The 14,426-nt window shown below is 48.4% G+C and overlaps 1 protein-coding gene across 4 annotated transcripts in view; it reads left to right on the top strand.

Annotated features, from left to right (window-relative positions):
* Positions 1–14,426, top strand: part of RBBP5 (RB binding protein 5, histone lysine methyltransferase complex subunit) — a 124,513-nt gene that overhangs the window by 93,066 nt on the left and 17,021 nt on the right. For all 4 annotated transcript variants that reach the window (XM_077295085.1, XM_077295087.1, XM_077295086.1 and 1 more), the window contains 6 exons: positions 1,897–2,059; positions 2,143–2,252; positions 2,347–2,466; positions 2,715–2,868; positions 2,988–3,059; positions 12,171–12,288. In XM_077295085.1, the coding sequence (XP_077151200.1) occupies positions 1,897–2,059; positions 2,143–2,252; positions 2,347–2,466; positions 2,715–2,868; positions 2,988–3,059; positions 12,171–12,288 (737 nt within the window). The remainder of the gene's footprint in view (positions 1–1,896; positions 2,060–2,142; positions 2,253–2,346; positions 2,467–2,714; positions 2,869–2,987; positions 3,060–12,170; positions 12,289–14,426) is intronic.

Below are 14,426 nucleotides of genomic sequence, written 5' to 3'. Positions count from 1 at the left end.
TCTTGCTTCTTCCGAAGGAAGAAATGGTATCATTTTCTCTTAATACATCCATCACACTGTTGACTCATGTGCAGTCTGTGATCTATTAATATACCCGTCTTTTTTTTTTTTTTTTTTTTTTACACGTGCTGTTGCTTAGTTTTATTACGCCTATTCTGTAGATGTCATTTTCACTTTTTTTTTGCCCAGATGTAGAATCTCAAATTTCTCCGTTAAATACCATTAGTCACTACGTATTGTTCAAGCTTATCTAGATCCTTCTGAATCCTTTGCATTCTCTAGTGTTAGCTGTCCCTCAGTTCCCTCAGCAAGATCACTTATAAAAATGTTGAACAACACTGGGGCCAGGACAGAGCACTTGAAACACTATTCCAATTGGATGTGCAAGCATTTATTACCACTCTTTGACTACGATTACTGAGCCAGTTAAGAATCCAGCTAACCGTAGCCTTGTCAATCCCATACTTGTTCATTTTTTCCAATCAGGATAGTATGAGATACTGTATCGAATGCTTTGCTTAAGGCGAGATATTCTATGTGTACCGCATATCCCTGATCCATCCCAGTCCGTGATTACCACTAGAGAGGACTTGTGCTACTATGTACAACTAGGACTTTATCCTGTGGAGTATGTACTATCTAACACACAGTTTGTTCTGTAGCATCCAAGCAAAAAGTTAAAATCTGGTGTGAAGATGGATTTCTGGAACCTCTCCATCATACTAGACTTGTAATTGCAAGGGATTAAACAATGCATGCTAATTAGTGATGAGCGAATATACTCGTTACTTGAGATTTCTCGAGCATGCTCGGGTGTCCTCCGAGTATTTCTTAGTGCTCGGAGATTTAGTTTTTCTTGCCGCAGCTGAATGATTTACATCTGTTAGCCAGCATAAGTACATATGGGGGTTGCCTGGATGCTAGGGAACTCCCACATGTACTTATGCTGGCTAACAGATGTAAATCATTCAGCTGCGGCGAAGAAAACTAAATCTCGGAGCACTAAAAAATACTCGGAGGTCACCCGAGTGTGCTTGGGAAATCTCGAGTAACGAGTATATTCGCTCATCACTAATGCTAATCCTATTAAAAGCACTACATGAATAGTTCTCTGCGGCTTTGGTAAAGTCACAATCCTTCAACCTATGAAAGAAAAATATTAGTCTGTCACAGGAGGACTGAGATAGCAGTGAGTGGGGCCTTCTTCAGGCTTCGGCTGCAATGCTAAGTCATCAGAGCCTTGCGATTGCATAGTGGAGGAGGGAGGTGACTATCGGAGCCAGAGAATTGGCATCTGCGCCATTTAAACTCTTTGTCAGAGAATGATAGCTGCAAACAAATGCCTGACAGTAGCGATTAGTGCTAGAGACAGATTCGGCTTTATAACCTAGCCGGCATCTACCACATGTGGAGAGAGAGCAGCTCCTGAGCCCCCTCCGTACAGTCACTTCTGCAATGATGCATGTTGCTTTTAGGAGTTAAAGAGCACGTTCTTTGGATATGTTCTGCTACATCATAAATTATATGTCTAAATGGTAGATGAGTGTACAATGGATTTTAGATGTCACTGCTTTCTTTATTTACATGTGTTTCCCTACAGTAGGGCAGCACGGAGGCTCAGTGGTTAGCACTACAGCCTTGCAGCGCTGGAGTCCTGGGTTCTAATCCCACCTTGGACAACATCTGCAAGGAGTTTGTATGTTCTCCCCGTGTTTGTGTGGGTTTCCTCCGGGTTCTCTGGTTTCCTCCCACTTTCAAAAGACATACCGACAAGGGAATTTAGATTGTGAGCCCCATCGGGGACAGCGATGATAATGTGTGCAAAACTGTAAAGCGCTACGGAATATGTTAGCGCTATATAAAAATAAAGATTGTTAATATTATTTATTATTACAGAGACAAAGTCCTGGTGTGCCCCATGAAGTCTGCACCTGTCATGTTAACACTGTCAGACTCCAGTCACGTAGTGTTACCAGTGGATGATGACTCCGACCTTAATGTAGTTGCATCATATGATCGGCGAGGGGACTATATCTATACAGGGAATGCCAAGGGAAAAGTAAGAACTCGTATATGTTTTATAATAGGAGAAAACCAGAAGCCGCACACCTCCACAGACCTGGTTTACTTTATTTTCCCCAGATCTTAGTGTTGAAAACAAGCACTCAGGCGCTGGTAGCATCTTTCCGGGTCACAACTGGAACCAGTAATACAACTGCAATCAAATCCATAGAATTTGCTCGCAAGGGCAGGTGAGTGGAACTGTCTGAGTCCTTTATGTCCTCGTGTGTCATTTTGGATGACATTACTTTAGTCCCCTTTTTTTTTTTTTTTTTTTTTCTTTAGCTGCTTTTTGATAAACACAGCCGACAGAATCATTAGAGTATATGATGGACGGGAAATATTGACATGTGGCAGGGATGGGGAGCCTGAACCCATGCAGAAGCTGCAAGATTTAGTGAACAGGTATTTATCTGAAACATGCAAGGGCTGAAAACCCCAACACTGTTTCACAGAAAGTCCCCCTTCAACGTTGGGGCTCATTGGATGACCCAGGTAAGGCTTTATCCACATCTGCTTACCATATAATTCGGTAGTTCTGCTCCTAACAAAGCCTGCAAACGCAGATGTAGGTTTGTAGGCCTAATTACTTGGTGACTTAGTATTATTGCAGGTAAGTAATGTTTTGTTTTGTTTTTTTTGTTCTCTCTCAGGACTCCCTGGAAGAAGTGTTGCTTTTCTGGGGATGGCGAGTACATTGTGGCAGGTTCTGCAAGGCAACATGCGCTCTATATTTGGGAGAAGAGCATTGGGAACCTGGTGAAAATTCTGCATGGAACGCGTGGGGAACTCTTACTAGATGTTGCTGTAAGTTTCTATTTGCAGAATTGACTGTGAATAAGTGTTGTCACCTTAGATAATTTGTTTAGAAGAAGTGACAATTTATTTTTTTTTTGTTTGTTTTTTTTTTTGTTTCTACCTCCCAGTGGCATCCGGTCCGACCAATCATTGCATCAATTTCAAGCGGTGTCGTTTCCATATGGGCACAAAACCAAGTGGTATGTGTAGTAATGCCAGATCAGAATTAATAGAAGCATTTTTTTTAATGTCTCTCCATTTTGCAGTCTATATTAAAATAATGACAATGTAATTGTTTGATGGGGTTGTCCACCGTTGGGGACACTTTCTTTTTCTTTTTCTCCTTAAAAGCATGCAGTTGAGACTGAAAATAATTTTCTCTTATCGCCTCTCATTGGGGGATGCAGGAACCATGGGTGTATGCTGCTGCCACTAGGAGGCTGACACTATGCACAAAAAAAGTTAGCTCCTCCTCTGCAGTGTACACCCCACCGACTGGCATTATACACTTCAGTTTAGCTTAGTGTCAGTAGGAGGTGGACACGGGTCTTTCATTAGACCCTTATGTACCTCAATGTGCGTCGTTTTCTTTCAGGTTTTCCGGAGGGATACAGGGTGAACAGTCACACCTGTATTCCCACAATACGGACTATGAATACGGACTGTACTGCCACCCCGTATCCTCATAGATCCCTCAGCAGGACCATGATCCTAGCACACAAGCGTGCTCAGAAGTCCGGTCCTGGCTCCGTCCCCCACCCACTCGCCCACCAGAGCCTGTCGGTTGCGGAGACGAGGACGTCCATCAGCTCCCTGGACGCCTCATTCCTCTTCAGGTTAGTATCGGCGTGGGAGGTTTGAGGTGAGTATTTTCCCCATCCCATCCCAGATCTTTCAAGGGGGGGGGGGTCTTGCTAGGGGCTCCCAGCATACCTAGTCATCGCTTGCACCCAGATTGCAGCAGCATGGCCCGGGGTTGCTGTATTGTGTGGCTGCCTTTGCAGGCAGCCGCTTTTCTTCCTTCCCATGTGGCAGCTCTGCCTTCTATTCCAGCGCGGGACCTTTACAGGCTGCTTCCTACCCCGGCGGCCGCACTGACCCGGCGCCGCGGTTTTCTCGGTGGCCTCACCACCTCCAGTGAGACAGCCCTGACAGGTTGTGGTGCCGCTTCTTCCTGCGGCGCACTGCTCCGGCGCTGCGGTTTTAATGGGGCCGCACTACCTTCTCCAGCACGACAGCCCTGACAGGCTGCCGCGCCGCTTCTCCCTGCGGCGCACTACTCCGGCGCCGCGGTTTCTCGGCGGCCGCTCTATCCTCTCCAGCATGACAGCCTTGGTAGGCTGCTGCACCGTTTTTCTAACTGCGGCGCACTGCTCCGGCTCCGCGGCTCTTTCTTTAGGCAGTCGCCGGCCTCTAATTTAGGCCCCGGCTTCTGCCCGTGCCTACTTCCGGTGCCGCGCTCCGCCCACTGCTGCCTTCATCGGGCGGGCTTTCTCCCACCCGACAATCTCTATCCTGCACTCTCCGCCCACCGGCGCCATTTTGGTGCTCCTGGGTGCACGGCTGTCTCCACCCCTCCCTCTACGCCCCTGCTTGGTGCCACACATCGCGCTCCGCCCCTTCCAGAGCGCACATTCCTGCGCCCTTTCAGTGGTCACCATCTGCGGTTCAGATTGCAGCAGGAGCTCAACTTCTCTCTGGAGGTCCACCCTCAAGCCGGACAGCAGTCTGACACTCCCCTCTGTCCCCTAACCCTCTGGTATTTTCTTCAGGGACCCTTCAAAATGTCTATCTCTAAGGGAGGTCGCTCTCGTCCTCTTACTTCTTCCTCTGCTTCTTCTGCCTTAGGGCTCATTTCCACATGCGAGGCACATGTCCGTATCTCGCATGTGGAAACCAAGCTCTGGCGCCGGCACTCAGGAGCGGAGCTGTGCAGCTCCATGTGTTCCTATGCGGCCGCACAGCTCCGCTCCTGAGTGCCGGCTCCACAGCTTGGTTTCCACATGCGAGATACGGACGTGTGCCTCGCATGTGGAAATGAGCCCTTAGTCAAATACTTTGCATGTTCGTCCTGTGACTGCAAACTTCCCTCAGGTCAGTCCTCCCCACTCTGTCAGACCTGCAGCAACCCGATTGTTTCCACCGCCCAGGATCTCCCGGCTGCTCCGCTTGAGTGATACCCCCACCCCTAGCTGGGCCTCCTCTCTGTCACAATCGGTAGTGGATCTAACTCGGGTGTCCCAAACTCTGGTGTCCGTGCTGGATCGATTACCCCTGCAGACCCCCGCAGTAGCCAGCGGGTCTCAGGAACCTCCGTCAGAGCCCTCCATTATAAGCCGCAAAAGGTCCAGACAGGAATGCCGGTCTGAGTCCTCTTCTCGCTCCATCTCGCCACACTGTCCTTCTCTGCGGTCGAATTCCCCCTGGTCCTCCTCCTCTGAGTCAGGCGAGGCGTTCTCTGATGCGCCCTCGGAGGATATTTCGGAGCTGGATTCTAACCAAATCGCTGCCATGAGGGATATGGTTCAGAATCTCATTGGAGCGATAAATCAGACCTGTGGCATCAAGGATACCTCTACGGAACCCACAGATCAGGCGGTTTCATTTAGACGGGCTAAACCACCTTCCAAGTTTTTCGCTCCTCACCCTGAATTCAAGTAGATCATGACCAGAGAAAGAGAGAATCCGACCAGACGCTTTCAGAGAGGAAAGCGACTTGCCGTTTTATATCCCTTTTCTCCGGAGCTCACCGCTAATTGGACTGCTTCTCCTTCGGTGGATCCTCCAGTTTAAAGGCTGTCCACCAACACGGTCCTTCCACTGTCCGGCGAAGCATCTCTGAAGGATTCTAACGATAGGGTCATAGCGAAGGATTCTAAGTCAGCCTTTGAAGCGGCTGCAGCTACTCTATGCCCGGCTTTTGCTTCCACTTGGGTTTCAAAATCCATATCCAAATAGGCCAAACAACTCTGTCGGGGCATCCTGGACGGAGCTCCACCCGGACAGCTGGCGGAGCTTGCCAACCAGATTTCTCACGCGAGTGAATACCTGGTCTCTGCCTCCCTGGACTCCGCGTCTTGTGCGGCTCAGGCGTCCAGCAATGCTGTTGCCATCCACCGGACCTTTTGGCTCAAGGCCTGGCAGGCGGATTTGTCTTCTAAAAAGTCCCTTACCAGCCTGCCTTTTCAAGGTTCACGTCTCTTTGGTTCTAAGCTGGACCAAATCATGAAGGATGCCACTGGGGGCACAAGTTCTCTTCCCCAGTCCAAACCTCGTCGCCCTCCTCCTAGACGGCAATTTCGGTCCTGTCGTCGCTTCGCGGCGTCAAACTCCTTTTCCCAGCAGCAACAGAGGCCACAGGCACGTCAAGAGAAGACGGTATCCTTTAGACCCACTCCTTCCTGGCGTCCTCGCTACTTCCAGAGTAGATCCTCCAGGTCCAGGACTGGAAGATCCACCTCGGCATGACTCTCAGCAAAACCCCAGCCAACTTCCCAGGCTGGGCGGCCGTCTCCTCTTCTTCAGGGACGTCTGGATCTCCTCAGTAGAGGACACATGGGTCAAGGAAGTTGTATCCGTGGGATACAAAATAGTTCGTTTCACGACCCCGGGATCGTTTCTTTGAATCCCGACCTCCCAAGAGACCCCGCTCTAGTCCCGGGTTTCTTCGCAGCCATCGCTTCTCTCCTCAAAGCCGGGGTGATTGTTCCCGTCCCAGAAAAAGAACGGTTCACAGGTTTCTATTCAAACCTTTTTGTGGTGCCGAAAAAAGATGGCAAGGTCCGTCCCATTCTGGATCTCAAATTGCTGAACAGGAGAGTTCGTCTGAATCGCTTCAGGATGGAATCCCTTCGTTCAGCCATTGCTTCCATGGAGGCTCAGGAATTTCTATGTTCCATAGATATTCAGGACGCCTACCTCCATGTTCCGATATTGCCGGGACATCACCGATTCCTGCGCTTTGCGGTGCTCCAGGAACACTTTCAGTTCGTCGCCCTGCCGTTCGGTCTTGCAACCACTCCCAGGGTTTTCACGAAGATCATGGCGGTGCTGATGGCCATCTTGAGAGTCAGAGGCCTGATTCTGTTTCCATACCTTGACGACATCCTCATCAAGGCTCCGTCTTTTTCCCAGGCTCACGAAAGTCTGTCCATCGTTCTCGACACCCTAGCCCTCTTCGGGTGGCTGGTCAACCGGAAGAAGTCCTGTCTCATTCCTGCTCAGCGCATCGTCTTTCTGGGCATGCTCTTCGATACTCGGCAGACCAAAGTCTTCCTTCCCGAAGACAAGAGATCCATCCTTCGTCGGGACATACGCTGCTTCAGGGTCCTCCGGCCTCCCTCCTTCCAATCAGCCATGAAGGTTCTGGGGATAATGGTAGCAACATTGGAAGCGATTCCCTTCGCCCAATTTCATTCGCGACCTCTTCAGCAAGCCATTTTGTCTCAGTGGGACAGGTCTGTCTTTTCCCTGGATCGTCCGATTCGACTCTCTCCCCGGGTCAATCGGTCTCTCAACTGGTGGCTGACATCCCCTCTCATCTCCCAGGGCAGGTCCTTCCTTCCAGTTCACTGGCAAGTGGTGATGACGGACGCCAGCCTGCTCGGCTGGGGTGCGGTGTTTCGCCACCTGACTGTTCAGGGTCGTTGGTCAGCGCAGGAATATACTCTGCCGATCAATGTCCTTGAGATTCGGGCCATCTTTCTGTCCCTTCGTCACTGGGAAGGGATTCTCAGGGGTCTAGCAATCTGAATCCAGACGGACAATGCCACGGCGGTGGCATATGTCAACCTTCAGGGGGGGACTCAGAGCGCCTTGGCCGAGGTATCCAAGATCCTCCTCTGGGCAGAGGCAACGGTTCCGGTGATATCCGCGGTGCATATCCCCGGCGTGGACAATTGGGCTGCAGACTTCCTCAGCCGCGAGGGCCTCGCGGCGGGGGAATGGTCCTTGCATCCAGAGGTTTTCCATCAGATTTGTTTTCGATGGGGGACTCCGGACGTGGACCTCACGGCGTCCCGAATGAACAGGAAGGTTCCTCGGTTCGTCTCCAGGTCTCGCGACCACCTTCGCATTGTCCGTCGGCGCTCTGGCCATTCCTTGGTCGCAGTTTGTGCTGCCCTATCTGTTCCCACCCCTGCCCTTACTTCCCAAGCTGTTGAAAAAGATCAAAGCGGAAGGGGTGCCGGTCATTCTGATTGCCCCGGAATGGCCCAGGAGAGCTTGGTTTGCGGACATCGTCAATCTTCTCGCGGACGCCCCTTGGCGCCTTCCAGACAGGCCGGATCTGCTGTCTCAGGGTCCGATCTGCCACCCGAATTCTCAGTCGCTCAGTTTAACGGCGTGGCTGTTGAAACCGCAGCTCTAAGAGCATCCGGCCTCTCGGACCGGGTGATTCACACCATGATCCAGGCTAGAAAGCCTTTGTCTTCCAGGATTTACTATCGTAACTGGAAGGCTTATTTCCATTGGTGCGAGTCCAACTGCGTTTCACCTATGTCCTTTTCCCTGCCTTCCGTTTTGGCCTTCCTTCAGGCCGGATTGGATTCGGGCCTTGCACTTAGTTCCCTGAAGGGCCAGGTTTCTGCGCTCTTCATCCTTTTTCAGAAGACTTTATCTTCTCGGCCACAGGTTAAGACCTTTCTTCAAGGAGTGGCCCATGCTGTCCCTCCGTACAGGGCCCCTGTGGATTCATGGGATTTAAATCTAGTACTGGATGTTCTGAGGGTTTCCCCCTTTGAGCCTCTCAGGGAGGTTCCCCTATCAGTTCTGTCTTGGAAGGTGGCCTTTCTTGTGGCCATCACTTCTATCCGCCGCGTTTCTGAGTTGGCGGCTCTCTTGCCGACCTCCTTTCTTGGTCATCCACCAGGACAAGGTGGTCCTCAGGTCTCCGCCTTCCTTTCTTCCTAAGGTGGTTTCCACATTCCACCTCAACGAGGACATTGTTCTACCTTCCTTTTGTCCAGCTCCGACTCATCCTCTGTAGCGATCGTTGAACAAGCTGGACCTCGTCAGGGCAGTGAGGATCTACCTGGATAGAACGTCCACTTTCCGGAAGACGGATTCTCTTTTCGTCATTCCTGATGGCACGCGCAGAGGCTTGCCGGCTTCCAAGGCGACTATTGCTCGCTGGATCACATCGGCAATTTTGGAGGCTTACCGGGTCAAGAACAGAGTGCCCCCTCCTGGGATAAAGGCTCACTCTACCCGGGCAGTCGGCGCCTCCTGGGCGGTACACCACAGGGCTTCTGCCCTACAGCTTTGTAAAGCGGCAACCTGGTCTTCCATCCACACGTTTGCCAAATTTTACAAGGTCCATACCTACGCTTCGGCGGAAGCCAGCCTAGGCAGAAGGATTTTGCAGGCGGCAGTGGTGAGTCCTCTGACCTGATGGAAGTCTGTTTTTCCCACCCCAGGGACTGCTTTTGGACGTACCATGGTTTCGGTGTCCCCCAATGAGAGGCGATAGAGAAAACAGGGTTTTTGGTTGCTTACCGTAAAATCTGTTTCTCGGAGCCTCCATTGGGGGGGACAGCACCCTCCCATGTTATTCAGTTTCTTTTGTTCTATGCTCTATGACTGTTCTCACGTTTACAGTTCTCATGTTTGTGGTTATGGTTTTCAACCTTGTTATTTACCTCCTACTGCTTTCTCACTAACTGAAGTGTATAATGCCAGTCGATGGGGTGTACACTGCAGAGGAGGAGCTAACTTTTTTTTGTGCATAGTGTCAGCCTCCTAGTGGCAGTAACATACACCCATGGTTCCTGTGTCCCCCAATGGAGGCTCCGAGAAACAGATTTTACGGTAAGCAACCAAAAATCCTGTTTTTGCATTTCTTTCATTAAAAACTATGCACCGTTTGGCTCCTATAATCTCTGTATTACACGGTCTCTGACTACAAAATGAGTTATGGACTATAAAATAAAGATATTGTGGCCGACTCAGTTACCTCATTCTGCTGCCAGTAATACGGTTCAAAATTTTAATGAAACCCAATAGCAAAAATGATTGAGCCCCAATTTCATGCATTTAAGGAATTAAAAAAAAAAAACTGTTCCCAGAGGCCCAAAAGGTTGACAACTGTTTAAAGGGGTTTTCCAGGTTTGTCACAAACTTATGGTCGATCAGACTGCAGACTTGTAAATCCTCACACTGCGCACAGCATGCACTGTGTAGGTTCTCCGGTGCAGACCGAGCAACATGTGACTACAAGTACTAGTGAACGGAGTGCGCATGTATGTGTAGTCATAATGTGGCCGGGAGTATGCATATCACATGCTTGCGGTCACATGACTGCTCAGTCTCCCCAATAGTGTTCACCAATCTGCAGTCACATAGAATAGCTGCAGACTTTAATGATCAACCTGGAAAACCCCATTAAATATATTATTTAAATTAACCCTTCTGCCCAAAGTATTTTCTGTAAGATCTCACTGTTGATGTAGATCAGAGATACAACAGTGTGGTGTGCAGGACAGAGGAGACTTCTTAGGCCTCTTTCACACTTCCGTCTTTAATTTTCCGTCATAATGCGTCGTTTTGTGAAAAAAAAAAAAAAACAAAAGGATCCTGCGAATTTGCCCGCAGGTTGCGTTGTTTTCTCATAGACCTGTATTAGCGACGCATGGCCACACGTTTCGTCCGTCGTGCACTGGATCCGTTGGAATTTGTAGACACGTCATCTGGAAAAAATGTACAATGAAACTTTTTTTGTCTGCGTCAGAAAATTGTGCCATGACGGATCCTGCGGCATACATCATTGGCTAGAATGGAAGCCTATGGACGCAGGATCCGTCGTGGTACGTCACATGACGGACTCCAGCGCTGGATTCCGTTTTTTTACACTGCGCATGCTCCAAATCAGTATTTATTAGCCAATTGGTCAGACAGCCCCAAATCTATATAAACCTGGCCTGTGGCTTCATTCCTCAATGTGCCAGCAAGAAGCATACAAGCAAGAAGCCTGCCAGCAGCCTGCCTGATGGATAGATGCATAGATGGTCACAATATTTGCTAGAACTCCTTCCATTTCTGCCACTTGCTCTAAACCCTCTCAAAGATGGGGTGCTAAAACACTCAATATATAGGTTTCCATTATTTTCCAGTAGCCAATCACATTTGGGAGCCTCCCATTTGGAGGTATCTAAAATGGATCCGTCAAAACAATGGATGAAACAGATGAATAAAACGGATAAGATGGATGTAATGGATCCAGTTTTTCAACGGAACCGCCTAGCGGATCTGTTGAAAAACTGGATCCGTTACATCCGTTTTACACTATTTTTTACACATCCGTCGATACGTCACACCGACGGATTGTGACGGCCGCCAGATGACGGAAGTGTGAAAGGGCCTTAGCTGTTGTGGTTCTCACCTATAGTCATACAGTGTAACAAACCTTCAGCTCCAAGCATATATCATTGTAGCCTTTCCTGTCCCTGGCTGTTTATGGGGCCTGTGGCTGAACAACGGTATAGGCCCTATTATCTCAACGACCTCTGTTGTTGTAATATTTTCACTTTTTTCCCCTCTCAGTTTTGGTGCAGTAGATTGTTCATAGTATTCATCAAGAAATACTTTAATTGTGTACCTCCAACATGACAAAATGCGAGCAAAGCCTTAGAAAATTGCACAGCATTTTATTAACAGTGTTTCAGTTTTAACTCATGGCTGAACTATCGCATGACGAAAACCGTGGTGTGACTGTAATGGCGAGGCTTTAACCCCTTAGTGACCACCAATACATCTTTTTATTGACCTCACATATCGGATACTAGCATCGTCCTGACTGGGGAAAATGCAGCTGTCAACTGTACACTATACCTGACACCTTGCTGTATCAGCCTTGATTGGTGTTAGCAACAACCATGGCTTTTTAACCCCTTAGATGCTGCTGTCAATAGTGACTACGGCACGTAAATGGTTAACAGTGTGGGGGCTCCCTCTTTAACCCGATCGGCACCCAGAGATCATGATTATGTGGTCCTGATGTTTGCCATGGCAGTTCACAAACAGATAACGGCCTTAGAGTCTGCAGTGGCCTGTTCAGAAGTTGGCAACATGTAGGTGGGGAAAAATAACACTTTTCCTTCCTTTTTATGCCACTCTGTATTAATTTCTGAAAAGCACCCGAATGGTTAATAATCTGTGATAACACTTTTGAATACGTTGAGGGGTGCTGTTTTTAAAATGGCATTGGTTCTCTGCATTTTGGGCTAGGTGATGATTGTGCAGGCAGATGTGCTCAGCAGACATATTCTTCAGCAGTTTCTTGATCTTTATTTTCCTGCTGGTTTTTTTTTCTATAGGAGAACTGGAGCGCTTTTGCTCCAGACTTCAAGGAGTTAGATGAGAATGTGGAGTATGAGGAACGGGAATCCGAGTTTGATATTGAAGATGAAGATAAGAGTGAACCTGAACAAACTGGTAATGGGTGACACTGACTGTACATTAATTAAAGGGGTTGTCTAGGTTTGGGACAAACGTCAGCAGCCACTCCATGTGACAGCGTGCTCACCACATGCTATCCTGATTTCCTGGTGCAAGCAGTTGGTCACGTGATTGCATGTAGGCCAACTAGACTCTTCTGGCTTTTGTCAAATCTCTTCTGTTGAGAGAAGCCAAGTGGGTCTTGTCATCATGTGACTACAAGTATGCAAATCGCCTACATGTCATCACATGACCACACACCTACTGGAGAGTCACGTGCATACTGTCACGATTCAGCGGTCTGATGAGCTAGGCGGTGCACGAAATGGAGGAGGCCGCTGATCCCAGAGAAAGTAGAAAAGATGTATCCAGTGCTCATCCCAAGGTTCATTTATTTGACCAATAAAAACTCAGAAATGTGAATGAATACATGTGTGTAGTCTGTTATGTTTAAGAACTCATGGTCTAGTGTTTGATAAGGATATCTGAAAAAGCATCTCCACTGTCTGGCTAAAAAGGATCTGCTCCTGCCGTCAGGGTATGTTAATCCTGGGCTAGACCCTCTCCTCAGACAGTAGGCAGCTCCTTTTTATCCCACTGTTTGTAGGAGGCATAACACAGCCTGTATCCTGTCTGCTGCACTTTTTTTTTTTTTCATTTCCTTATTTTTTTTAGGTTTTTTTTTCACCGTGGTGTGAATATTGCCCCCACCTTAGCGTAACCCTCCCAGGGAGGATGCACACTGTCCTTCCCAGTAGTGCAATTCTCGGGATGCCATTTTGCTACAACCAGTGATGCCGCAGTGATGTACTGGTGTCCCCACAGTCCATGCGAGGCAACAGAGGGCGTGAGACTGCAAGTGTTAGACTTTGACATGTGAGCATAATTCCACAATTACACCGTCTGTTCTCCTTCTTACCCATTCCTTCAAGCTTGAGTTAGGATTGTCTCCAAGGGATTTCCCTCCACTGTATTCCCCCTGGGCCATCCTTCTCCACCATACTAGTGCTTTGTAAGATGCACTCTTCCATAGTTTACCACAGTCGCCAAAGGTTCTACTTTCGCTGCTGTGTACAGAGGGACTTCCATCCCATTGCTTTCTCCATTTCTAGAATTTGTTCTTTCCTTTTAGTCTGATCTGGATGTAGACTTTAGCTTCACTTCCCTGAAGGCACAGATTTCTGCTCCTTCCATACTCAGACAGCATATGTCGGCTTTTCACAAGCAGGTTAACTAACACCATCCTTCAGGGCGTGGCTCATTGAGCTCCTCCTTACAGTCATTTCTTGGGACATCACTATTGTTTTGTCTGCTCTTCAGGGACCTTTTTGAGTCTCTCCGCAGCATTTACACATTGTTCCTTTCATGGAAGGTGGCATTTCTGGTGGCTATCCCTTCCATTCGCTGTGTGTCTGAGCTCATTGCCCTTTCTCGAAGGGCTCCCTTCTTTAATCTCTATCAGGACAATGTTTTGCGTCCCATGCCCTCCTTCATTTCAGAGGTGGTCTTTGCTTTCTACTCCGTCTTTCTATCTTTTTCATCCCTCACAGGCTACGTATTGTGGATTAGGTTAGCTATTGTGAGGGCTTACAGGGCCAAGGACAGATCTCTGCCCTTTCAGTTAACCACTCATTTTGAAAGTGCCTAAGGAGGGCTATCAGGGTTTTGTTTCTCAGGTCTCCAAGACTGCTACACCTTAGTCAGATTCTATGTAATTCGCTTTTTGGCTTCTTCCGATGCCAGCTTGGGATGTAAAGTGGTTCAGGCCACTGTCAGCCAGGCGGTCCACATAGTTGGCTATTATAATTTCCTACCCATTGGGAATGCCTTGGAATGTCTTGTGGCCCTGTGTGCCTCATTACTATTAACAAGAAGAAAAAAAAGTCCTCTCCCACCCTATTCCTGTTTCTTCCGTCCCATGGTCAGTTCTGGTTGTCGGTACTCAGTTTTGGGTTTTATTTGTTTTTTTATTCCCCGTCCCTGGGTTTAGGTCATGTTGATTCTGGCTATTTTTGTTATAAAAAGTTTACTGTTTTTTGGATTGCACTCCTAATGCTCTTGGCACTAAACTGAGTTGCATTTTGTTTGGGAAGAGTATTACCCACGAAGTGGAGGAAGCGCTTCTATTCACCTAG

This window comes from Ranitomeya variabilis, chromosome 3 (genome assembly GCF_051348905.1).
Source record: "Ranitomeya variabilis isolate aRanVar5 chromosome 3, aRanVar5.hap1, whole genome shotgun sequence".
NCBI classification, from domain to species: domain Eukaryota; kingdom Metazoa; phylum Chordata; class Amphibia; order Anura; family Dendrobatidae; genus Ranitomeya; species Ranitomeya variabilis.
This window is presented reverse-complemented; position numbering and strand designations above follow the sequence as displayed.